Source organism: Octopus bimaculoides, chromosome 16 (assembly GCF_046866305.1).
Source record: "Octopus bimaculoides isolate indiv1 chromosome 16, ASM4686630v1, whole genome shotgun sequence".
Lineage (NCBI taxonomy): Eukaryota > Metazoa > Mollusca > Cephalopoda > Octopoda > Octopodidae > Octopus > Octopus bimaculoides.
In genome coordinates this window covers 45,407,373-45,435,318 of record NC_142943.1, presented here as the reverse complement: position 1 = coordinate 45,435,318, position 27,946 = coordinate 45,407,373, and the positions used below count along the sequence as shown (strand labels likewise).

At 35.4% G+C, this 27,946-nt stretch overlaps 1 protein-coding gene across 11 annotated transcripts in view; it reads left to right on the top strand.

Annotated features, from left to right (window-relative positions):
- LOC106877392 (uncharacterized) overlaps positions 1–27,527 on the top strand; it is a 128,218-nt gene extending 100,691 nt beyond the window's left edge. For 6 of the 11 annotated variants that reach the window (XM_089364556.1, XM_089364553.1, XM_089364557.1 and 3 more), the window contains 5 exons: positions 1,256–1,306; positions 9,829–10,121; positions 15,128–15,266; positions 21,796–21,965; positions 23,509–27,527. In XM_089364556.1, the coding sequence (XP_089220682.1) occupies positions 1,256–1,306; positions 9,829–10,121; positions 15,128–15,266; positions 21,796–21,965; positions 23,509–23,753 (898 nt within the window). In that variant the 3' untranslated portion in view covers positions 23,754–27,527. The remainder of the gene's footprint in view (positions 1–1,255; positions 1,307–9,828; positions 10,122–15,127; positions 15,267–21,795; positions 21,966–23,508) is intronic. The other 5 variants (XM_089364562.1, XM_089364559.1, XM_089364563.1 and 2 more) reach the window with 1 other exon arrangement.
- Positions 27,528–27,946: the final 419 nt, after the last annotated feature.

The following is a 27,946-nucleotide window of genomic DNA, read 5'->3' as shown; positions in this document are numbered from 1 at the left end:
CTTCAAGAATTTTTTCTACGTTGCAACGATTCTACCAGCTCGCTGCCTTGAATGGCGTGAGATAATTAATGCAAATTATTTGATCGCATCTTCACATATACAAGTGAAACGATGTATGTATATTCCAGGTTGTAGGTCACAGTTAGTTAAGTGAAACTTTTCATAAGACTGTAGTGTATGTACTATTTCTAATATAATCTTATTAAAAAAATTGCATTTCTCTCTCATCCTAGCAATAGACATTGAAAGAAATTAATGCTAAGAAAAGTAACTGATTTAAAGCAATTTTATAAATTAGGACAGAATTTGTACAGTACGGTATTAGTTGCTTTTCTCATCAAATTTTTAAAATTTTGAAATATTTAATTTTATTTTAGGTCTTGCAACTGTTTGTTTATATTTCATTTTAATTTTGCACATTTTTATTAAATTCATCATGTGAGGATTTCAACATGAACCATCTTCTGAACTGGTTGACAAAAATTCTCATTCAATTAACTTTCTGAAGTTAAACATCATCTTTTAAAAGCAATTTATTCCAAAATATAACGAATTTTGATGCTCTTTGTTTTGCCGGTTAAATTTGAAATATTTTTGAAAAATACTGACGATGTTTATAGTCACCTGCTTCCTTTACATTTCTTAGATCAGTTATTAACCTTTTGTATCATATATTAGTCCTCTCTTATCTTCATCTCTCCATTTTATATCTGTCAGAGATGTACATTCACACATGAATGAATGAAAATAAAAAAAGTTATTTTCCAATTCATACTCTGTAGTGTTTTTTTCTTTTTCTATTTTGTTTTCCATTTTCTTAAAAAAACTGAATGTAACTAAAACCACTGAAACCTGCATGAAGCAATTTGTTATAAAATTGTGTGAGACTTAGAATTGTGTAGCAATAACATAGTCGCGGAAAAACCTGCCTCATTGACAGACTTATTTGCCTTGCGGCCCTCCAATGTAGCCTCCACGAAAATGTCCACTGCTAATAAACAATTATCTTCTCTTGAGTTCAACAGATATATCCTGACAGCATGAAATAATGTCTTATTTTGTAGTTACTAGAACAGTACAGACGTGATAATGTCCCTTGTAAGAGAATGATCCCTTCTACGTTCAATCCCGTAGTCAACAGTTCCATCTCACGTGTGAATCTTTCAATTCTCTCTGTGTGTGACATCTTTTTCATCTTCATTTGCTCTTTTCCATATAATTATTTTTCTCTGTTCATCGGCCGTTTCTGTTGCAGACTGCTCGCTCCGACACCTCGTGTCACGTCATCTAGAGGCAGGAGGTCGAGGTATGTATGATGAGCGTGTATGTTCTCCATTTCCATATTCATTTGCCTTTACCTTTTCCATATTCATTTACCTTTATCTTTTCCATATTCATTTGTTTCAAATACATATATATACATTTTCTCACAAATCTAATTTTGCTTTTCTTAGAATCATTTTATGTTCCCTATCATCAAACAGATACAGATTCTTTATTTCATAGCATTGTTGTGACATAAAACTAACTTGAGGTTAGAATTTCAAATACATCATTAGAAATACAATTAATCAGACAGATACATTAATAAACGTAGCAATATACACGTGTGTAAATAACACACACATACACACACCACATAGATATTAAATACAGTGCGCGTCCGACGATTGTAGAGATGTTTTGAAAGGCTATCAGTTTCAAAGCTCCTTCTACAATAGTTGGACGTTCTATAATTCATAATGGTTCTACCCGACATTCAAATGTACTGAATCCTTCCTTGTTTGAATGGTCTTTTTAATTCTCTGATTACGGTAACTTTGTCTCTCTCTCTCTCTCCCTCTTTCTTTCTCTCTCTCTCTCTCTCTCTCTCTCTCTCTCTCTCTCTCTCACACACACACACACTCATTAACATACATGCGTTATGGCATATGTTATTTATTTTCTGTTATTTATTGGGTTCCAGATGCTCAAGACAGCTGCAGCTCCTAAACGGATGAGATCGATGCAGAAATTCAAATTGAATCGGTTTTTATAGATAGGTTGATCCATGCAGGAACCGAGGAATGATTGAGGGAAGTTTTGAGAGTAAAAACATAGAGATAACAATGGGAAAGAGGTGATTGCATCCAATGGTTTAGTGAGAATTGTTGGCAAGTTTGAGGGATTTAAATGTATTGCTCGTAAAGAGTTCGAAGTGTCGCAACATTTTTTTTTTAATCTGTTAGCCATAATGCTTTGGTACTGCTAGAAGCGAGGAGATTGTCGTTTACCCGTTGAAAGACTTGCAAAACTCCAAATTAAAAGAAGAGTGCCATTGTCATCTAGTGAACGATATTTCGATATCTTGTGCGTCTTCCACAGGTTCAAAAAATAATTAATTTTGTCAATTTACTTTATTATTCAGGTCACTTCCTGGAATCAAACTTGGGGTTAGTAGCCCGCGCTCTTAACCACTACACCATATACCCGTGGGCAATCATGGAGTGAATTTTAGGGCTTATAAATCTAATATTTTCCTATCCTTCCTTAATACCGGTTCCCATGTTATTCATATCTGCACTTGGTCTGATTAGGAGGTTGTTGTGTCCTAGCATATGAGCTGCTTCTTTTTAGCTTTCGTATTTTCCAGTGGTGTTCTCTGTCTATTATTTTAATTTCATCCCACAGGGGGAGGTGGTCTCCATTTTTCCATGCGTGATCAGCTATACCCGATTTATCAATATCTTCGTGTCACAGCTTTGCGATGTTCCTCTACCCTTATTTTGAGGAGTCGACATGTTTCCCCTTTGTATAACCTACAACAGCTGCATGGGATGGAGTACACGCAGTCTTTGGTCATATTCTCTTCTATTGGTGGTTTTAGTCGAAACGTTGTGTTAACAACAAACAAGATGAGGACAAATATCCATCAAAAATAAATAATGTAAATAATGTACACAATTCCACATCTTTTAAATAGAGAAATGTTTTGCAGCTCGTAACTATATAATTGTAGAGCATTTGTGCGTGTGCGTGTGAGGTATGTAGGGGGTGGGAGTGGGGGAGTGCAAATTGAATCGAAAAATGTAGATTGGGAGGAGCGTGCGGAGTTGGAAGTAAAATGCGATGCGACACGCACACACACACACACACACACACACACACACACACACACACACACACGCACACACACACGCACGCACGCACACTTACTGTATTATATCATAAACGTCAACACCCTTTGCTCCAACTTTAATCCCAGTCGGGATCCTTTACTGCTGATGGAAACTATGCAGAAATCTGAGGTGCCTGACTTTGAATGTATGTGTGTGAGTGTGTATGTCTGTGAGCGCGCGCGTGTGTGTGTGTGTGTGTGTGTGTGTTTCTGTGTGTTTGTGTTTCTGTGTGTTTGTGTTTCTCGGTGCAGATCAATGACGAGCTGCGTCTGTTTGTGACAAATGTGTAATTTAGCGATTAGGTCAGTAAAGTGATAGAATAAATATCGGATCGGAATACGTAGTGGGGCTGATCTGATCAGCTCAACTACTGAAAGCTGCAGCACGGCCGCAGTCCAGTGGTTGACAACAGTAAAAGAGTATGTAGACACAAGCACGTTTACTGACATACATAGATGGAAATATGGATATTATGTAAACAGACAACTACCAAAATATACGTGAGGGACCATGTAGAGATTGCACATGTGATAACTATCAACACATATTTAGAAAGTGGGTGTATGAATTGGGATTTAATATCACAATATTAGCCTTATTAAGATAATGCTAGGGTGGTAATTATATAATAATTTGTTGTTTATCATTTTCCCCAGTGTCAGCAAAAAACTAACAACATCTGATAAGGATTGGCTTATTTTCACGTACACGTGCTACTACCCGACATACTTTAAATCAGTAATTTAAAATTAGACAGAAATAAACATATACACACGGCGCTGACATTTGTACTGCCATTTCCTTGGACTACTTTCTTCTTTTGGTGGATAAGAAATTCTTGTTCTTCAATTGTAACAAATGGTTGAAATTTTTCTACAATCTTTCTACACCCATTTTTTGATATATGTTATTCGTATCGAAACATAAGAACAAATAACACATGTTTTATTTATTTATATCGCATACTGTGAACACTGGTACTGTTGGTTACATGATTTTAACGAGCTAAGGACTGGTTCACTGCATTTACGGCAGTGACAAGAGATTGCTTGTGCAATTTGAGCAGAATAAATATCGCAAGGAACTTGGTCCGAAAGCACTGCTTGATCGATTTTCTCACCGATCTACAGCTGATGTACAGCTACGGCTAACCCAATACCTGGTAGGCTTTCGGCTGTTGAATAGCCACAGCATACGTCTATACAGGAACGTACGCATACATGTGTAAACATGAGTGCGTGTGTTTTACACACATACGCACGAACAGGCACACACTCACACACACACATTCTCTCTCTCTCTCTCTCTCTCTCTCTCTCTCTATATATATATATATATATATATATATATATATATATATATATATATAGATAGATAGATAGATAGATAGATATTTCAAAGATTTTACGATGACAAACGGATTTAAAACAAAACAAACGGAAATTTCGTAGCTAATTTCTCATCAGTCAAGGTCTAAAGATACACAAGTAAGCACACAAAGCACGTGAAACTCTGAGTAATAGTTTTCGTGAAGATTTTGCAGCTCTAATAAAAGTGCATATATACATATATATATATAGAGAGAGAGTTATTAATATTTCTAAGTCTCTCTAAAGGAGACTACGGCAGCGGTACTGGAAATTAATAGTTATCGCCAAGCCAACATGGCAGTCCCAAAATTAGGATATATATATATATATATATATATATATATATATATATATATATATATATATATATATATATATATATATATATATATGTGTGTGTGTGTGTGTGTGTGTGTGTGTGTGCGTGTGTGTGTGTGTATTCTTCGAAACGCCGGAGTTTTAATGGTGGCAGCTGATGAAGGGGATGTTTCTATGTGGCCTGCTTGTTTGTTGCACCTTGTTTACCATTTTGTCCTTGTTCTTTTGCCACGTCATGTACCGAGTTATGTATCTGTATGTACATGTAGATGAACGTATATACATACATGTACATATATATGCATATACTCATATATTGTTTATATATATATATATATATATATATACACGCACACACACACACATATAGAGAGAGAGAAGGAGAGGGGGAGAGAGTATTCGTGTTCTGAGCAACGCGAAGCACAAGGTATTTAGCACAATCAAACATTGAACACGTGATTGCGAAGTAAAGTTTTTGTATGTATGCATGCATACGTAAAATATTTCTTTATAGAAAAGAAGCCTATGAAAAAAAAAAAAAAACCAGATATATAGATATAGCTGGAGAGTACTGAATGAGCAATTTTGTCTCTCGTCTAAGTCTCCACTGGGAATTTTACAAGATTGCTCAGCAGTGCTAGAAGAAATAAACAAGAAGATAAAAAAATATCAAACAATTATACAAGATCACAAACAGAAAAATGTGAAGCATTCCAGAGTTGTAAGTATTTCGTCTCAGGGTGATAACATTGTGTGTGATGTCTTGTATTTAGCAAATTGTCTTGATAATATAAAACCCATCTCAACAGATTTCAGAGCGTAACATGGGAGGAAGAAGGAAAGTGAGGAGATAAGAGAATTGATGAAAGCTATAAGGTAGACTGTGATTACATCCCTCAAACCAGCCAGCCACCCATACATACATACAGACAGACAGACAGACAGACAGACACTCATACATAGACATAAAGCAGGAAGCGGGAGAGAATGAGGGGTGGGAGGGGTAAGAAATCAGCAGAAGGGAAATACATGCACAGCCCCGACCTCGCCATGCATGTGAGTCTGTGTGTGTGTGTGCATCTTTATACATAATCCTTTCTACTATAGGTACAAAGCCTGACATTTAGGGGGAAGGGATAAGTCGATTACATCGAGCCCAGTACGTAACTGGTGTTTGTCCCCAACCATCGCTTGGCCACCAATGTTGGTGTGTTTACGTCCCTGTAATCTAGCAGTACGGCAAAAGAGTCCGATAGAATAAGTGCTAGGCTTACAAAAAATAAGTCATGGAGTCGATTTCTTCGACTTAAAACCCCTTTAAGGCAGTGCTCCAGCATGACTGCAGTGAAATGACTGAAACAAGTAAAAAAATAAAATACACACACACATATTCGATTAATGAGGAAGATGGAAGATACGAGAAAGTTTATTGATCACTACAATTGTGGCGACCCATCTAGCATCGATCACTCATCGAACTTCTGGCTTAGATGTATCCGTTGATGTAGATGTATCTCCTCAGGTGATTACAAGTTCTATACCGTTAAAATAACGTCTGCTCCACAAAATTTCTTCTCGGTATTTGTACACAAAGGCAGCAAATTAAGGGATGCAGCTTCATTATAACAGAAGGTCAAAAACAAATATCAGATACAAAGAGAAACAAATACACAATATAGCGAAAAAAGTATTATATCTAACCGTTAGTAATTATTCTTTTCTACTAAAGGCACAAGGCACGAAGTTTTGGGGGAGGGACCATTAGAGGGACGATTAGATTGATCTCAGTACGTAACTGGTACTTGATTTATCGACCTCGAAAGGATGAAAAGCAAAGTCGACTTCGGCGGAATTTAAACTCAGAACGTAAAGACGAACGAAAGTGCTAATATCGAAATGAAAGTATAAAATAAATGAAAGAAGTTTTTTCCAAAATTCTGACGACTTTTTTCAATATATATATATATATCAGGTTGTTTAAAAGGTAATACAACATATTTAAAGTGGAAGGACCAAACGAAACGTAAAGAAGATAAAACAACAGCTTGCAAGTTGCCTCATATTTCGATATTTCCGTAGTTAGCATATTAGAGGCGCATCCTGTTCCCTCGCTGAGAAAACTCTTATTTGAAAATCGTCCACATTTAACGATACGTATACAGAAATCAACCGCTCCATCAATAATGTGAACAAGAACTCGAAGCCCTAAGACGAGTTTGTCTGCAATAAATGCAGAAGTTCTTACAACGGAAGTACATTTCGAAAACTGCATAAAAACATACAAAACATAGCCTAAAACCACCAAACTGAAAGACTTAACGCGAGAGTTAATTCGCCTTAGTCGGAACTAAACTAATTAAGACTGTTAGTTTGAACACGATCGTAGAATCTCGAGCAGCATTAATCGGCCGTTTCGATTCAAGTAGCTCATTGAAAATTCTGACTGGATTATATTTAAACCTTTCTACCGCCTGTATTGAGTATTGTTAGTACTTATTCTTATTAAAGAATAACCCATACACACACACACACACACACACACACACACACACACACACACACACACACACACACACACACACACACACACACACATATATATATATATAAAACTTAGATATGTTTCGAACATGTGGCTGTAGTATTAATAGTTTGATGTACATGAACATTCGTACTCAAGTCCAAACTGTTTTGGAGAGTTGATAAGAGAACTATTGGTTTTTTATTTTCTAGACAGCTGCTGATGTTTTTCTTCAAAGAACGACGCTAGTGAAGTGTGTGACGCTTTCTACCATATAACGCGTTATTCATTTTGATGGTCAGAATATGGAAACCTTCTCGTGGTGACTCCCTTGTTGGTTCAAAAGGACACAGGTCAATCTGAATAGAACATGGATCTGACGGTAGAATTCATAAGCCTTATAAAAGTCTTTGATATGGTTTGACAAGAAGAAACTTGCGTGATAGTTGCAGCTTTGGAAACCTCATAAAAGCGCCACGATCATTCATTCAACAACTTTTATTAGGTTAGAAGAGCGACGTCAGGCAGAAAGGAGGGTGACCAGCTGGCAGAAACGTTAGCACGCCGGGCGAAATGCTTAGCGGTATTTCGTCAGCCGTTACGTTCTGAGTTCAAATTCCGCCGCGGTCGACTTTACCTTTCATCCTTTCGGGGTCGATAAATTAAGTACCAGTTACGCACTGGTGTCGATGTAATCGACTTAATCCCTTGTTTGTCCCCTCTATGTTTAGCCCCTTGTGGGCAGTAAAGAAATAAGAAAAGAATGCTTTTGTTCAACTTCACCTTTCCTAATATTTTATTTTTTCTGTGTAATGTTTTGTCACTCAACTGATTCAATGGCTTCTGACATTTTAAGTGAAAGTCAATGCAAAATTCTGATGATCGTACTTTTCGCAAAGCTTTTCTTATTCAGTTGCAGCCTTAGCTTAACTGTGTTTTAGTCCTTTCACTCTAGTTCTGGCCATATTATGATTGATATATCGTACGCATAGTTAGTATTTTCCTATTTCATAAGCAATCTCAAATTTCTTTCTTAAAGTTTAGGTTTTTCTATTGCAAAATATCTGAGACAACAAGCACTGCACTTGTTACATGATGCCCTTCGTAATTATTTATAAAGTCTGTAGGATATTTTTATTGCATATACAAAAGATCACATTGCTCCTCCTCCTTGTTGGAATTTATTTTACAATACTGATGCCAAATGTACATGCCTGGAATTTTCGTTTGGTTAGGAAAACGAAAAGTAACGGAAATGTCAACGGGGTGTTGATTAAAAAAAATAACAAACTAATGTTCTTTTGAAGATAAACATTCAGTTTGTTATTTGCCAACAAGTTTTGTCCATTCGTTTCAACTAAATATTATTATTTTACGAAAACATTATCTAAGATTTCTGTTATCATTTTAGTGCAATGGGGAGAGTAGAGTGTAAGAACTTAGCAAACAGTGCTAGAGTTCTTTGGAACGGTGAGTTAGGTGAAACATGATATTAGCTCAGTGAAACCGCGTAAAATAAATTTACACAAAAATTTCAATTTGAAAATAAAACAATATGTCGGGCAATAGTGCAGATGAGTCTGGTGAATTAGTTTTAAACTACGAAACTAAGGAAATGATTTAATATTTAAGAAATTTCAATATTTTGAAATAAAGAGAAGGAAAATTAGACGAAATTGAGCTCTTTTGTTGATGCTGGTTGATCCTTCACTTTTTATTTCCTTTTTTTTTTTATAAAAGGATGAATTTATATTGAATTCCTTCATTTTGTTCATTGCATGCTCAAGACCGTTAATTGAAAGGACCAATGAAACAAATTCATTTTTAAAGGTGTTTTCTTTAACTAGTTTTGATCATATCGTTATTTCTGTTCTATTTTGACAAAACTGTCCGACGAACGGGAACGAGAAACTCTGAGTAACAGCTTTTGTTATATTTTTGCTGCTTTTAAATGAAGCATATTACTCTACCTCTGGTATTTGAATACTCTTTTTTCCACCTTGTTTCACATTTATGTGCTTACTCCGGTATATATATATATGAACATGTTAGAGGTGACAATACCTTGCAAACTTCATATTTGTGACGCACTACATACAACAGTTTAGATAGCATTCGTGTCTAGAGATATGATTTACCAATATTTGTAATTATATGTAACTATATGTATTAATATGTAATTATGTAATTATGTAATTACATATACTAATATTTAAACGTTTAACTAAGGCGGAGAGCAAAATGCTTAGCGGCTTTTTGTCAGTCTTTACGTTCAGAATTCAAATTACGCCCAGGTCGACTTTGCCTTTCATCTTTTTAGATTCGATAAAATAAGTACTAGATGAACATTGGGTATCCTTTCCCGCAATTGCTGGCCTTGTGCCAAAATTTGAAACCAATATTTAGACGTTTAACTATATTTTGCATTTTTATCTTATTCTGTTGTTGATTTATGTTCCAGATTACGTTTTGGCAGATCACGAAAATTTCAGAAAGATTCACCGAAGTTAGCTAATCTGTATATAGGACCCTGGGAGTTACGTGATTTGGTTAGTCTGGCAGGAGCTTTGATGTCCGGCCATAGTGTAAGGTATACGGTGAATCTTACCAATTGTTTCCTGGTTTCTGGTACTACGGTGGACCGTCTATCATTCGGAGATTACGTTGATACATTTGAAATATTTAAAGACAGTAAAAAGAAAGAGATCATACGGCTGGAATTTTCTCACCACAAATTAATTCACAGTGAAACGGGTAAGTAAGAATATCCTAAAGAATATCTAAATTAATTTCTTAAAACATAAAATATCTACGGACGCTACAGTTTGCGACTGTTGCATGTTTCTTGAAGTGGAAAAATATTAAGAGCAGTTATCCATCCTTCCATCCATCCATCCATCCATCCATCAGACACAAATACGTACATTCACAAATCCATATATAAATATGTACATGCAGACATACAATGCCTACATAGGCGGGCGTCGCATGTTTGTGTACTCATATGTGCGTATATATATATATATATATATATATATATATATATATATATATATATATATATATATATATATATATATATATTAATAAATTACAGGGTAGCAAAAAAAATTTTAGAAATTTTATTTACTCCCAGTGGTCTAGCGAGAAGATTGGTAAATGTTTTTATTTTTCATTTCCTTTCGAAATTATCCCTAATTGTGGTATAGAGTTTTGGGCTGCTCTTTCTGGCGGGTTAGATGCCTATTATAGGCATCTCTGTATTTTAAATGAACATATATATATACATATATATATATATATATATATATATATATATATATATATATCATCTTTTGCAGTGACAGTCTAATTGAAACATGTTTGTTCTTTCCTCTCTCCACTTTTTCTCTCCTCGTCTTCCTGATATTTTTGTAAGTTTTGCACCGTATATAATATACGCTCACGTGGGTCGCCCCAGTTGGATTCTGTCGAGACTGAACTTCTTTCTCTCTCTCGGACCACCTCACTTCTTAGACTATCTCAGCCCCTCAATGACTTGGATTACTAGTGAAACACTGCTTCGATCATTACCTTCCTGCATCTTACCTGTGCTCTGTTGATTTGTATCACAACAATCCACCACCATTCCCCGACTCCTTCCCTTCTCTACTTTCTGTCTTATTTTTCCCCTCACTTGCCCTACTAATATGCCTGATCTCAAATCTCTCCGCCATCGACAACATTACTTCACCACGTTCCTACTTCCAATAATTTCAGTAGGTGATGGCCGTCTTTTCGAGACATGTTCGTTCTTTTCTCTCTCTACTTTTCTGTCCTCGTCAATTCTTTCTGTAGAACAGCGTATTTTTCCTGAGCAACCTAATACACTCCGTTTGTTTTCTTTACCTCTTCTTATTTATATCATTTTTGCTCTATATGTAAAAATTGTTTGATGCGTAAATAATACTTTTAGTTGTGTCAGGTAATTACAAGTATTTTGTTTTTTTAAGCCTCCATAAGTCACGAAGAAAACTAAAACAATTTTTGACATTATAACCGTAACTAATAACCATTTCATTTAACATTTTTTGAATGATTTGCAAATTGCCGATGGCGATTCACTAGTTTCTTTGATTTGATATTTTGAATGTCGTTACGGGCGCTATCTGTGTGTACAGATAACTTAAACAATCCTCTGTTTTATTATCTAAGCTGCTCGTCTTAAGAAGATAGTATATCCACTTGCAAACAGACAGAAGTTAATATGATATGGCATCTCTAGAAAAGAAAAAGAGAGAAAGAAAGCATAATAATAGCTCAGCATGCGTACCAGAGGAAGGCAACAAAAACTATTCTATGGTATTCTTCCAAAGAAAGTTATGATATATGAGATAGCCATCCACAGTTAATGTTAATCTAATGCAATCTAACAAAATGTTGTAATGCCACTTCTTCAGAATTTACTTCTATATATTCTAGACAAACTGGAAACAACGTTAAGGATTATTGGGGGGGGGGGGTAACTGGTCTTTGGAAAACATCCTAGATTTATTTTTTTAATTTACGAATCCTCAGAAATTAATTAATAAATACATACATATCAATTTCAAATTTTGGCCCAAGAGACTTGGAGGTCAGTCGATTACATCGACCCCAATGCTCAATTGGTACTTATTTTATCGACCCCGAAAGGATGAAAGGCAAAGTCAATTCCGGTGGCATTGGAACCCAGAACATAAAGACGGACGAAATGCCGCTAAGTATTTTCCCCTGTGTTCTTACGATTCTGCTAGTTCACCGCCTTAAGAAAGACACAGATTAGTTTACATTTTGGTAGAAGGCCGTCAGGTTGGTGGTCGGTGGCTAAGTTGATTAAATCGACCCCAGTGTTCAACATGTACTTATTTTATCGATCCCGAAAGGATGAAAGGCAAAGTCGACCTCGCCAGAATTTGAATTCAGAACGTAAAGGCGGACAAAATACCACTAAGCATTTTGCCCAGCATGCTAACAATCCTGCTAGCTCACCGCCGCCCTAAATACAAATATATTGATTTCAAATTTTGCCACGAAGCCAGCAATTTTGGGGAACGGGTTAGTCGATTGCATCAACATTAGTACTTAAGTAGTATTTATTTTATCGACCCCAAAAGGATGAAAGGTAAAGTCGACCTCGGTGGAACTGGAACGTGAAGACGGACGAGATGGCACTAACTATTTTGCCCAGCGTGCTAACGACTCTGCTAGTTCGCCGCCCTAAATACAAATAACAAGAGGAAATATATTTTGTTTTGTTGGCATTTCGTCGCTTACGATGTCGAGGGTTCCAGTTGATCCGATCAACGGAACAGCCTGCTCATGAAATTAACGTGCAAGTGGCTGAGCACTCCACAGACACGTGTACCCTTAACGTAGTTCTCGGGGATATTCAGCGTGACACAGTGTGACGAGGCTGACCCTTTGAATTACAGGCACAACAGAAACAGGAAGTAAGAGTGAGAGAAAGTTGTGGTGAAAGAGTACAGCAGGGTTCGCCACCATCCCCTGCCGGAGCCTCGTGGAGCTTTAGGTGTTTTCGCTCAATAAACACTCACAACGCCCGGTCTGGGAATCGAAACCGCAATCCTATGACCGCGAGTCCGCTGCCCTAACCACTGGGCCATTGCGTCTCCACCGAGGAACTATATAGTAACGAGAAAAAGAAGGAGAAGAAGAAGTATGAAAAGGAGGAGGAGGAGGAGGAGCTAGGGATAGAAACTTCTGGCTCATCATGATGGGGGAACGTCATTAAGTTTGTGACAAAAATGTATAGCAGACTTAACTTTGCACTGATATTCTAAACAACTTAATATTCCTCCTTTTATGCTCCTGATAAAAGCCGAGTCCAGCTTTGGATTTGTTCACGAAACAAAGATTATTGGCAGCTTTGTGAATATTTCTCCATATTATCTGCCGTTGTCTATCTATCTGTCTGTCTGTCTGTCTATTTATATATACATATATTTAAATAAATAAATAAAACAATAAATATATTTTTACTTTTACATCCTCTCTAACAAAACCGTTTCTGACAAATCCACTGAGAGAAACACTTAGTTTCACTAACTTCCTCCTCTTTGTTATTATAATCATTTCTGGTGTAGTGAAACTATTAAAGCGGATACATTTTGCATTAGAAACAGTTTATAATTAATTAATGTTCGTTAAAAGTGGTAAAGACTGTAATTTGATATACGCTAAATGATTATCAACAACATTCAAGAGGACTGTGAAGAATAGAACCAGTTTCGTTGTCAGTATAATTAAACCCAACTGCAATCAAACCCATTACAATTAGTTCAATGTTCAGGGAACGTATTTACATTTAACTTTGATTTTGAAGTTATTGTTGACGTATTTTGAATACAAAATTATTTTATAGAAATTCCGTATAGTTTGCGCTTACACGCAACATTGGATATAGCCGATGTACTCCATTCTTTCAATATCAGTTATTCTCAAGTTTATTGCAATAACTAGAACTGACTTTCTGTTTTACTTGACGTAGTTATATACCACACAAAAGATAACGTCTGAATGCAAATATAAATATAAAGTGAACATTGTTTGATAAAATATCCTTTAGAAGTAATATATTCTTAGCAGACAGGTTAACAAAGGATAATCCAGATCAACATTTATTATATAATAGAGCAAGCACAAAAAGAAAGTAACCAGTCTATTTGATCTATGCTATTAGTACATAATTGTAAAGCTGTCTATGCAAAAAATAATGACGATAAGCGCCGTAGAGTGGAGTAGTAGGCACTATAACAAGAATAACGAAGAGAAGAAGAAACATTGATTATATTAGAATATTGAGGTGGTAGATCAAATTGATATACTCCCACCCCACGCATGAAAAGTAGGCTTTTCTTTTTTAGCCTCAACTCTAATTTTAAGTTTTGCTTTTAGGTCAATACAACTAAGTTATGACCAAAGTTTCTGGCCTTGTATCAAACATCAAACAAAATACTTCGTGGTATTGGTTCCAAATTTTTACGTTCTTAGTTCAAATCCTACAGAAATTAGTGTTGTCTTTCGGCCTTCTGGGGTTAACAAAATAAACTACCATTCAATTAGTGGGATCAATAAATTTTGATTAACTTCTCTCTCAAATTGCTGGCCCTGAGCCTATGTTAGAAACAGTCACTATTACTGTTATTATTATTATTATTATTATTATTATTATTATTATTATTATTATTATTATTATCATCATCATTACTTATCTCCATCAAATCTTTCATCCTTATTACTTTTTACCTTATTAAAAATATGTCCACGCTCCTTCTTGAACCATAGGATTATAAAGCCAGTTTTCCGGATTCCGCGGCGTAAATTGCCCCCACCCACCCACACGCACGCACGCACACCAATACTCACACGTCTACCTAGTTAGAAATAAAACTCAAATCTTCTTCAAATAACACCCTACAGTCTAATGATAGATGATGTTGGATGATGTGATCTTGGTTTCCTGTACATAGGAAAAGACGGATTGGTAACGGTAGGAATGGTTTTGACCATAGGTCTAAACGTAAAGGATGGACATGGGGCTAATCGGTAGCCACAGCAACAATAAACACACACACACACACACACACACACACACACACACACACACACACACACACACACACACACACACACACATATACGAACAAATATACAACTCGTTTGATTTGATGTTTTTTTCTTTAAATGAAATTAACGTTGTTTTGTTTCTTCCGGACCAGGATTTATTTCCATATTAAAAGAGGTTGTCGTATACAGCAACTCTTCTGTTTATGTCACTGTCACGTACCTACAGCCTCCTCAAAGCCACATCCGTAAACAAGGAAAATGGTTTTGTCAGCTCTATGACGTCATCCAAAGGTTGGTCGCATATTATTCTTTACTATTTTGTCGAGTCCAAACTCATCAATCATCTTTTACAATTTTTCAGAAGGCGCGCGTGCGCACAACACATTCTTCTCTCTCTCTATCTCTCTCTCTCTCTCTCACACACACACACATGCGTGTGTATATATATATATATATATATATATATATATATATATATATATATATATATATATATATATATTATATATTTCGGGACACATGTACAGTGTAAGGTGCACCCTTCACCATCGAGTTTGTTGCGTCACTTTCTTAACCATGCCTATTATATAGTGACACTTTTGAGAGATATATTATCGTATCATCTTAACAGGACGGCGGGCAACGTCGACTAACTTTGAAAGAATATTCCGTGCCGCATCACAGAGATGCAGCACGGAATTTTGTCAGGGTACAGGTCGCGGTTTCAAAGCGACGGAAATATTTTGAAAAATTAAATTTAAATGTTGAAGTGAATCTAACGGTGTTTGTGTGTTTTTAAATGGTTTATAAACACCTTCCACGCTGCAACTGTTTTTGTTTCAACACACAATCTCAGATCAGGTCACTTGCTATGCAAGTACATCTCCGCAATATATATATATATATATATATATATATATATATACATACATACATATTGTATGTATGTATGTGTGTGTGTGTGTATGTGTGTGTGTCTGTGTTTGTCTTCTTCCATCGCTTGACAACCGGTGTTGCAGTGTTACGTCCCAGTAATTTAGCAGTTAGGCAAAAGAGATCAATAGAATGAGGACCAGGTTTAAAATGTACTGGGGACGATTCATTCGACCAAAATACGTCGAGTCGGTGTCCCAGCATGCCTGCAGTCTAATGACTGAAACAAGTAATATAGACAGACAGACAGACAGACAGACAAACAGACCGACAGATAGATAGATATGGCAGGGAATAGCGGTTTAACAAAATCAGTGGGTCGACCAAAGAATATTATAGTATTGATTAAGTTTCGGAGAATATACACGAAAAAGAAAACATTTAAAAATTTTTTCTTGTAGGAAATTTACTGTTTTTCTCAAGTTCAGGAAACAATTTTTACAAATTCAAAATGATTCTACTTGAGTTGTTAAATTGAATTAAATTTCAGTTATGTCTACTCTATCACGAATGTTTTACTATTTCATATAAATAGCTTTCCATCTTGATTTAGAGTGATGCTTATTGTGCAAAGTAGATTACGATTTCGTTAGAGAGACTCTACCACATATATATATATATATATATATATATATATATATGCATGTATGTGTGTGTATGTATACCACTTATATGTATGTATATAAGTGTATATATGCATGTGTATATACACATCTATATACAAGTATATACACATACTTAGGTGTGGGTATATTTATGTCAATGCGCGCGCGCGCGTGTAACAGACTGTTTCCTCTGGTATTTAATGGTCAAGTAGCTTCGAAATGCAGCAGATTTAAGATGATTTACTTCAGTAATAACAGCAGTTTTGGGATTTTGTGCTAAGTGAGCTGAACATGATTGAATTATACGCAAACTGGAAATCATTGGCTTCTCTGAGATCTGATCCATCAGTATAAAAGTTTTATGATTCCAGATTGCCTTTTATTGGAACTTGTCTAGATTGGCATGTTTCAACTATAAAATGTTGTTGATGAGATCGAGGGTGTTATTTTTATGGCAAGAAGAGCTGAATTAATTTAGAGAAATCATAACAGAGAAAAGAGCTAAATCAGAATTAATTTTAGCCAACCTGTACTTTTGATGTGTTTCCAAGCGCAAAATGCTAATAAGATTCAAGTTAGTGATTAGCAAAATCGATATCTCTTCAATCATACTACCTCTGCAGGCCTTAATGGAAGTGGTACTTTTTTGATTTTTGTTTTTCATGAATGCTCATCACACACTATGACAATTAGTTGAAAGGGAAACTTTTCTGCTGAAGGTTAATAACCTCTTCCGTTTAAAGTTGGAGTTAATAAGTTCAATGCCTCTTCTTTGTAACTGTAATGTATAATCATTCTTGTCACATTTTATGCAGCATCATTACAAACATTTCTGTTTCTATGGCATTAATTCAAACACATTTCAACGAATTAAGTATCTTGTTAGTTGTAGAATTCACAATTAATAATAAAATGTTTACTCAAGTTTATGTTCTCTTCCTTGAATAACTTCAGTTTCTAGTATATTTCCTCTTAAAAATGAAGATTTAAAATGCGAGTCATGTATGTTACTGAAGTAACATGGAGATTTTGCAGTATGTATTCTTCGCCAAAGCATTATTCCAATAAAAGATGTGGCTTTGTAACAAGATAGCATAATGCAAGTTGTTACTACTAATTCGCTCCAATAAAAACAGATTTAGTTCTAATCCCCCACAAACATTTTCGTACGAGCTGAACTTAGTTACTCAACACAAGCGTTAGTGTCAACCCCTTCTCAATGACAACAATTGTAGCCCTAAACAACTTTTGTTTTTGCATTTTTACTTTGATTTTGTTATCCCAGCATCCTTAATTGACTTACATTGCTGCTAAGACTGGAATGAACAAATCTGGTATTTTTATATAAACTCTATTGAAAAAGACAATTAAATTCGGAAGTCTTTTTTATATTTCTGCAATACATCCATATTTTAAAAGCTTTTATTTGCCCTAACCAACATTCATATTGTTTTGCTGTGAGGCACATCACGATAGACCTCAGAACTAATTTTCTCCTTAAAGGTACCCAGAATATTAACAAAAATTCTCATCCAATTGTCTGTTATAGATATCGTGCGGATACCACATAAAAATGTTGGATACACTCTTAGACATGTATTAAACCATCACCATCAAATAGCTTTACAGTTTCAGTTTTACAACTGTCACATTTAGCACTATGCTTTACTGGCCTTTAACATTGCTCGTGCAACTCTAATCAATGTGTTAGATAACTTAGATGTGTTTCGGCCAAAGATTGTCCCAGACCATGTCTAGCTTAATAGCACCACCTGAGAGGATCTGTTAAGTCATTTTAAAGTCAAATTTTGTGGTATTATGGCCCATTCAAGTAGTAAGTTGTTGGCTGAGATGTATCCGGGTATAGGTGGCTAATCTGGTATCTCTTGAAGAAATTTATTTAGGTTTCGTTTGAAGACCATAGGATCTTTTTCTTCGATTTGTTATCTTCTATTTAATACAACTATTTTCTGTTGTTTTACAAATATTCATTATACTGACTTGCTTTCCTGTGAATTTATTTTTTGTAAGCATAGAGTTAACCTTCAGTTATGTTAGTCGGAGATCAGATTCTTGTAAGCCGTCTCTACTCTTCTATATTATGTAAACTAACTTTGTTGCTTCATACATTGCATGAGAATGAAAGGCAGTGTATGCAGCCTTGCAACTATCTCAATATATATGCCGCCAGGGTGAGATCTACGCAACCCAAAACTGTTGATTCCCTTCAATTAAAACTTGAACTTGTAGGCTCATGGTCTTGTGGTTATGGTTATTTCTTTTAAATTAAATACATTTAATAAAAACTTTTCGTCTTTTATACTCATATTGAGTGTGTACAATATCGCTGTAATCCCTTGCTTGATTTAACTCTAGCTACCAGAATCAAGACCGAGGACCACCAAACTGGATCTAAGATCCAACTGACTCACACTAGATGAACATTGGCGAGGTTTCTACACACCACATCTATTCCATGTATTCTACTGTAATGCTTTAGATTGAAACCGACGACAGTCAGCAAGTTACATATTATTACGGTCGACCAGTATATCTATCAGTGACACTTATATGGGACATGTGAGCCTGATTTCATGTCGTTTCCTAGTCTAACATTTGCACACAACCAGCATCTGTAGCATGCATTGTTAATTTGCTTTCTCTCAGTTGTAAGAGAGATTTTGGTTACTTGATGTCATCCTTTCTTTATATCTTTTGGTGAAGGATAAACTCGCGGCAAAGCGGGCTCACCAGCGTGGTATTTAGATACTCATGTTAATGCTTGACAACACAATGAGAAGGCGAGTGAATAATTACATACATAGAGCACTCTCTCTCCCCCTTTCTCTCTCTCTCTCTCTGTGTGTATATATATATATATATATATATATATATATATATATATATATATATATATATATAGAGAGAGAGAGAGAGAGAGAGAGAGAGAGAGAGAGAGAGAGAATGACAACGTTGTTTGTTACGGCCGGTTAAAGAGTGACCATTGGTTTCGTATCTATAAAGCTCTTAGCTGTATACGTGATTCGTCAGACTCGTTGGCCAAAGGTATATAAATTCTGAACAAGAGGCGGAAGGAATGCGTCGTAGTAGGTTAAGGCCTTAAAGAAAACATTCCAAAACGAAATTCTACTGGAAATAAATGTAGATCGGTTGTTCCAGTTGCGTCTAAAACGGGTCAGCATATAGTCGATTGCTTTTCCGGCAAACGTGGAATTTCATGATTCCACCAAGAATTTCCTCTGAAGGAATGGTCTACGACGCTGAGGTAGTGTCCGGTAATAGCGATAGCAGCAACAATTGCAGCAGCGGCGGTGGCAATACCAGCAGCGCACTGAGAAGTAGCGCCACCTACGATGGCAATAGCGACAGCTAAAGCAGCAACAACAATGCGTCCATCAGTAGTAGCAACAGTGGCTATGATGACGGCAACTATGGCACCAGCATCGCGTCCAACAATAACAGCAATACCAGCAGCAGCAGCAGCAGCAGCAACAACGGATCTTGCTGTAACAAAAGCAACGTCAGCGATAACGACAGCAACAATAGCAACTGTAACACCACCAGAACAAGGGCACAAACGAAAATATGCTGAATTTACAGGGTATCCATTCAAGCATCGTTTTAAAAATCACAGGTTCCTTTTTAGAATACTTTTTAGAATACTTTTTAGAATACTACATCACGTACTTGGCTAGCTACGTATGCCATTTAAATGAGAAAGGTACACTACACATAATTAAACGGAGGCTCCTGGAACAACTGGAGTTATACCTCAACGGGGAAAATGATGTAAGCATTGCTTGGCTGAGAGAACAAGAACCCTGAAAAACTCACCTGATCTGGAGACCTTAAATTCTAAAAAGACGTTTAACCGGTGCCTTCATCAGAAGAAATTCATGTTGGAAACATGAAATTCACCGTTTGTCGAATAAGGAAAAGTAATCGATTATACTCTGATATGTTTAAAATGTAGCTGGAACGATCTAAAACGGATAACTCCACTTTACATTCAATTATTAGGTTCTCGAGAAAGTTCTTGCGAAATTTTTTAATTTCCGTTTTAAATTATGTATTTTCAAATTAATTTCCGTTTTAAATTATGTATTTTCAAATTAATTTCCGTTAAATTACTTTGACTTTATATATCATTTTGAAGCCCGTTTTTCGCTCTATCTAAAGGTGTTACTCTTTTTCTTTTTGAATAATTAGGCCATTTTTTTCCGGAACGTTGAATACAACAGGGACAAAAAGCAAATTCGCACAATTTTCTTATTCCAGTTCAAGCTAGGCCGAAAAGCTGCTGAAACAGCTTGCAATATCAACGATGCGTTTGGCCCAGGAACCACTAATGAACTTACAGCACAAAGATGGTTCAAGAAATTTCGTAGCGGTGACGAGAGTCTTGAAGATGATAAGCGTAGCGGTCGGCCATCGGATGTTTACCGACCACTTGAAAGAGAGTGGAAAAACAAAAATACTTGAGAAATGGGTGCAGCACGAATTGAAAAAAAAAAACAAAAAAGAACCCGTTTTGAAGTGTTGTCTTCCCTTCTTTTATGCAAGAAGAACGATCCGTTTCTTGACCGGATTGTGACTTGCGATGAAAAGTGGATTCTTTACAACCGGCGACGATCAGCTCAGTAGTTGGACGCCGACGAAGCTCCACGCCATTTCCCGAATCCAAAGTTGCACCAAAAGAAGGTCATGGTGACTGTTTGGTGGTCTGCGGCCGGTCTCATCCATCACAGTTTTTTGGATCCAGGCGAAACCATTACGACGGAGAAGTACTGTCAGCAAATGGATGAAATGCATAAGAAACTCCGACAACAACAGCCAGCAATGGTCAATAGAAAAGGACCAATTCTTCTCCACGACAATGCTCGGCCGCACGTCGCACAACTGACCCTGCTGAAGTTGAACAAATTGGGCTACGAAACTCTACTTCGACCGCCATACTCACCAGACCTCTCGCCTACCGATTAGAACTTTTTCAAGCATCTCGACAACTTTTAAATTCTATAGAAACTGCTGAGAATAAACTCTATTTTTGATGCAAGAGAATTGCCAAATTGAGTTGTTGTAATGGGAGAATGTTGATACATAGGGGAATGTATGTACGTGAACTTGATGTCTTACGGATAAAACTGCACTAACCTTTGATGCTTCAACTTAAGTACCTAATTCATCTGAATCTCAATTATTTTGCTATATGTGTATATATATAAATGTTCTTTTACTAAATCTTGCAATTAACTCTACAGGGATGGCAATTTAAAATTCATCACCGAACCTCACAAAGATGTCATGCCAATCAAAAGGTTTACGTCGTTGCTATCACTGTTGAGGAAGGGTCGTCTTGTACGTATGTCAGTTGATTATACAACCTGCGCTGGAGCCCGAACAAAAGCCATCTCTGGCGGTGAAATCACAGGTAAAAGATTTGATACTTACGATTCTCTAAAACATTTGACACCATTCTTACTATCTAAAGTCATTTTTCGAAAAAAAGCATGTAATATGAATTCCTTTAACATGTAAAATATATATGACACATATGTGTAATGTAAGTACGTGAACTGGAGACCTCTTACATGAATGTTACTAATGTAGGTGTTGTGGAGACTATTCCGTTGTAGGTTATTTCGAATTTGTAGAACTTGGAAAGTCAATATATATATGTGTGTGTGTGTGTGAGTGTGTGTGTGTGTGTGTGTGTGTGTGTGTGTGTGTGTAAAAGATAACAGAGGAAAAGCAATGGTTATGTTATTGACTTCATTAACTTACAGCTGTTTCTTCTATAAAATGCAGTGGACTCGTGGTTGAGTGTGTGAATGGCACCCCACAGCTTCATCGAAGCGTTTAATATGAAGTGCAATTTATTTGGGAAAAAAAGAATTACATTTGTGGAATATACAGAGAAGGCATTGCCAGTGAGAATGTCGTTACTGATGCATATAAAAAGGAGTACGTGCAAAAGGAAATTAGATTTACTAGTAGCAAATATCGAATATATATATTTGCTCCGATTTTTTATCTGTGCTTAAATGCCGCCGAGATCAACTTTGCATTTCTTCTTTTCGAGATCAATAAAAAATAAAATACTGTTCAAGTACTGGAATCGATGCTATCGACAACTCACCCTCCCTCTTAAAATGCTGGCCTTGTGCATAAATTAGAAACAATAATGAAGGAGCAACTTCCATTATCAAATCCATTCCCATCACTCCTTTCACGTAGGCTAGATTACAGTCTCAAGAATTCATATATACCCCGGCTCATATTCGCTGTTCCTACAGCTCTTGTATGATAAGCATCTGGAGACCTTGATTTGAACTCAGAATATAATGGCATCTAACTAAATACTGCTTTATATACAGCATGACGCTCTTTCAATCTTGAGATATCAGCTTCTTTATCTACTTTAACAGGTATATGAGATTTAACTATTATGCTGCATGTATATCTATTAAAGCAGTGGCCTGTTCCTCGCTGGCTTTGTAATTTAAAATTATCTCCTTAATCCAAATAAAGTTTGGGGTTAGACTTCAAAGGTCCAAGAATAAATGTTTGTAGTTTGAGGTTTATGATTGTCTTCATTACTAAAAAAAATAGATAAAGTACGGTTCCATAACTGAGTTTTAGTTACGATTATTTTGTGGTGACAAAATATAGAATAAATTCCCACGGGCGTTCCGCCGCGCACGCACGCACGCACGCACGCACGCACGCACGCACGCACGCACGCACGCACACGCACACACACACACACACACCTGCAAACAAAGACAAAACGAATGGACAAAACAAGTTAACGCTTGTACTTTGATACAGATGGAATTATCTGAACATTGTTGTAGACTTTGATAAAATTGTGCTCAGATTTAAAATGCAGTCTCAGAACAATTAAAATCTGATCTGAAAATATTTAGGGTAGCTTTTGTAACACATCTTGTTTTCTTTTTGTATCGTTACAGATTACGATGTTATGGAATCTGAAAAAATGATAGAAGTATCCATGAGTCGACGTTTGACATATTTCAGAAACTATCCAAGATATGTGTTGAATTTTGTTACTTTTATCTTCAATAATGACGGCCAAGTGTTTGTTAAAGCCACTACGATGGATGCCGGTACTTATATGCCCTATACAGCAAGTAAAATGTATTGTAATTTCGGTGACGCCGATCAAGCTGGATCTGTCAAACTGTTTTATCAATAGAAATGAACCTGATCGCTCGTTCCATGACACACAATATATTCGTGTACAGCTATTTTGTCGCTGAAATTTGAGGATATTGCCGGTGGTAATAATGTGATGTGTACGTGTTTATAATCAAAATTTTGTACGACATTTCTTATGGAAATGGTAAAGAATATCATTTGTAATCTGAGTGTTGTGAAAATAATTAGTAATCAATTTTTAATCGAAAATGTCATCATCAGACATGATATTTCAATTAATTCAAAAGAATTTTGGACGGATGCACGAAAGATGTATACAAAATCATTGTCAAGCACATTTCCAAAGTTTCTCATTTAAAGAAGAAAAAAAATCATTTTGACAGTATCATCGAATACTTTTGAAAACTACGAAACCAATTTTATAATTTATTTAACATTATCCTTGCTGCTGCTGTTATTGTTGTTTACTACAACCAAACTTGCTTTCACCGTTCACTCCATTAAACAACTAGTAATATTGTAGGCAAATCATGGATTTCTATCCATAGAGCACAACACAGCAACATCAATTTAACTTATTTTACACTTTTACTCATTTGACATTATTTAGCATCCTTTATATTCTTGTTTTTCATACACACACAAACACACACACACACTTCATATATATTTACATTGGTATATATATATATATATATATGTGTGTGTGTGTGTTTGTGTATTTTGTTTATATACCCTGTCATTATCATTTCTTTTAAAACAATAATGATAATGATGACAATTCCTATTAATATTTATTGAAACTGTAATCATTTTATTATTACTCATTATTAGAAGGCGGTGAGCTGGCAGAGTCGTTAGCACGCCGGACGAAATGCTTAGCAGTATTTTGACCGTTGCTACGCTCTTAGTCATATTATCATCATAATCATCATCATTATTATCATCATTGTTATCATTATTATTATGGTTGATGTATGGCAGGAGGGCGATAAATAACAATTGGTAGAACGACGAACAAAAAACTTCACGTTCTGAGTTCAAAACCTGCCAGGACAACTTTGCCTTATGTTGTTCTGATGTTGGGGAAGCAGCGTGCTCGATTAAATTGACTTTAATTCTGTTCGTGTTGCCTTTTGCCCCTCTTAGAAATCATTATTATTATTATTAAATTGAGGCTAGTAAATGGCACAGTCGGTATTATGTCGGACAAAAAAGCATTACAACATTCAATTATGTCTCGTTACATTTTGAGTTCAAATCGCCGCCATCAAAATCTCATCTTGAATCTACATAAGAAATTATTATTAATTTTCTATATTGCAATAGTTGATATTATACGACTGAAGTTAATTGTTACCATAACTGTTGTCTTGTTATATTTTGTTATTGCTTTCAATATTTTATCATTTGTTTTTCTTGGCAAAAATCAAACTGAATTCAATGCACGGTTTAACACTCGTTGGTTATCCTTTGAAGTAATTGACAGAATCGTCCAAGTGTCGGATAGCAAACCTTATAGTATTTGTTATGACTCCCTGCATAATCACGGCTATTTGAGCCTAATCAGGGCTAACCTAGGGATAAACAAATAGTAACAACAAAAATACAAGTGCATACGCACAGATATAAGCAAAGCATTACACACACATCTACGTACAACATTATAGTTAGCAACCAGTCTCAGCAGTTTGCTGTTAGGAGTAGAAGAGCAGATTGTTGAGCAAAAGGTCCTGCTGTTTCGGTCGAGTCTGTATCAAGCTGAGGCAGTGTGAAAAAGTGTCATAAGACAGGTAATAACACACATGCGCACACATACACACGCACACTTCCATTCTCCTCTCTTTCATACACAGAAAAATTTCCTGTAATTGTTTTTAATCTCAATGGGACATTAATTAACATTCTGCTTCGAAATTAATTTTCAGGATATGTTCATCAAGATATTTTTTTAAAAATCAATTATAATGAATGTTTTGGATTATTTTATACAAGTTCTCCCGTAGAACTAAAATAGAAATGTAAGATATTCTCCATATTAACATTCATAATTTACATTCACGAGTAAAATATCGTAAGCTTAGCTTTACAAATTTACATTTATTTGTTTGGTAGAATAATTAAGGTGTAACTGTCAGGTTGAAATATCCCAGTATCACTGTTTAATATTTATGTGAAATTGGCGTTATCGGCTGACAGTCGGACAAAAGGATTCGCAGCACATCCGTTTACTTTCTCAAATCTCAATAAGATTGACTACTTCTTGCATTGGGAAGGGTTAGATTTTATCTGCGGGACCCTTCTTTACGTGTGTGACTTTGTGCATAGTCTCTAATATTCTTGCCATCCACATCTCAATAATTTATTTAATAAGATTGATGTCGCTGTTTGAACTCACCACTTCCCATATAAGGCGCATCGGTCGACTGGAGTTTTGTATTTGCTGATGACGAAATAGGAACAGTTGACGCTTTGGTTAGTAAACAAACGACTTGGTGGCTGAGCAATTTGCGACTCATTTAAATTATAACAAAAATTATATAATTATTTATTCCACTTTCTAGCACGGTATTCAAGCCATTTGGTTGAAATGTTACGATCAGAATTGTCAATTAATGGATGATCTCCTTAACTGGTTTCAAAGCAAAGCAGAATATGCGGCTGTCATTCCCTTCTCAGTTGCATCAGTGACATAAACAAAGTGCATACTACGTATTACATTCTCGTTCACCTTTTAAGACTATTCAAGAATTTAAATCTACTCCACTCTGCTAATCTATTTTCAACGATATTTTCATTGTACAACTCATACAGATTCATCTTAGACATCAATATAGATTACTAATATTATGTCTAAGACATTTAAGAACATTTTGTGAACGCTAAAATTTATTGGTCACACTTTGTAAAGTGACACATTTTAGATTATATCATTGTATTAGTTGATTTAACAGTAGTACTTGGCTATATTGCTTGCAGAGGGTGTTATTTGTAGATACAGTTTGCCACTTGAGTATTACAAACGAAAGACAAAATCAAAATATTCAGTTTGGTATCGGAAACGCAACATTTCCCAAACAGATTCTATACCTCAATCTGTTACAAATGTCAGTAAAAGCTTTTGGTTCTGATTAATGTTTAAAATGTTTAGAAAAATTATTTATAACCAAAGCTTCATTTCACGCAATTTTAACTTTCATAAACGCATGTCCAACAAATGTACATCTTATGCTCTTTAAATAAATAAGCAAAATCTTTAAAAAATCCGATCTCACTCAGGTAACTTAATTTTAAATAATGTCCTCGAATAATAATATGCAGTTATAGACTAAATATGAAATAATTTGTGTTTCATTTTTATTGCTAAATAAATCTAGTTATGATCTGAATCAGTTCTTTTCAGATAAAAATGTTAAGAGAAATTAGTGGAGATTGGAGTTAAAAAGAACAGTCTAACAAAACATAAATATTCAAGTAAAAATAAATCGCTTATTGAATAGTTGCCGGTACTTCAGAAACTGGCTTGTAAAAAAAATTTTTTAAATTAAAAAAAAAGAAACTAATATCTTTTAGAGATGTAGAACAAATAACGAATAAAGCTTCATGTTGATATTCATTTTTCTTCTTACATATATGAAATTAAATATTGTACTCCATATCGATGTGTTTTTTATATTATAACTATATACGTCTAATGCATATAATATCATATAATTTCATGTATAATTACATTAGTAAAGTTTCACAAAGATTGTTCTCTTAAAAAATAAAAAAAAAAACTATTAACGAAAAAAATAAACTATAAACTAAATGTTCTTTGTTTTTTTGTATCAGATTGCTTCATTTTATCAATTATTTATGATTCAATAGAGCTCCAGCTACCGGAGAAAAATTAAACTTGCCAGAAATTATATAAGGTCAATATGAGCTCAAATGTCCACATGTCGATAAGAGCTGAGCAGGCCGAAATTTCGCAGCCACTGTCAACCCTATTCTTATCAAAAGACTATAAACACTCTCCAAAAGGTATTGAGCAATGTTTCGGTATAATGTAAGAGTGTTTTCATTATAACTTGATATAAAAACAAACATTTATATAAGTGAGGATTGTAGTTCACTTACCGGGTAAGTATATAAATGTGAAACTAGGTGGAAAAAAGAGTACTCAAATACCAGAGGTAGAGTGATATGCTTTATTTAAAAGCAGCAGAAATATAACAAAAGCTGTCA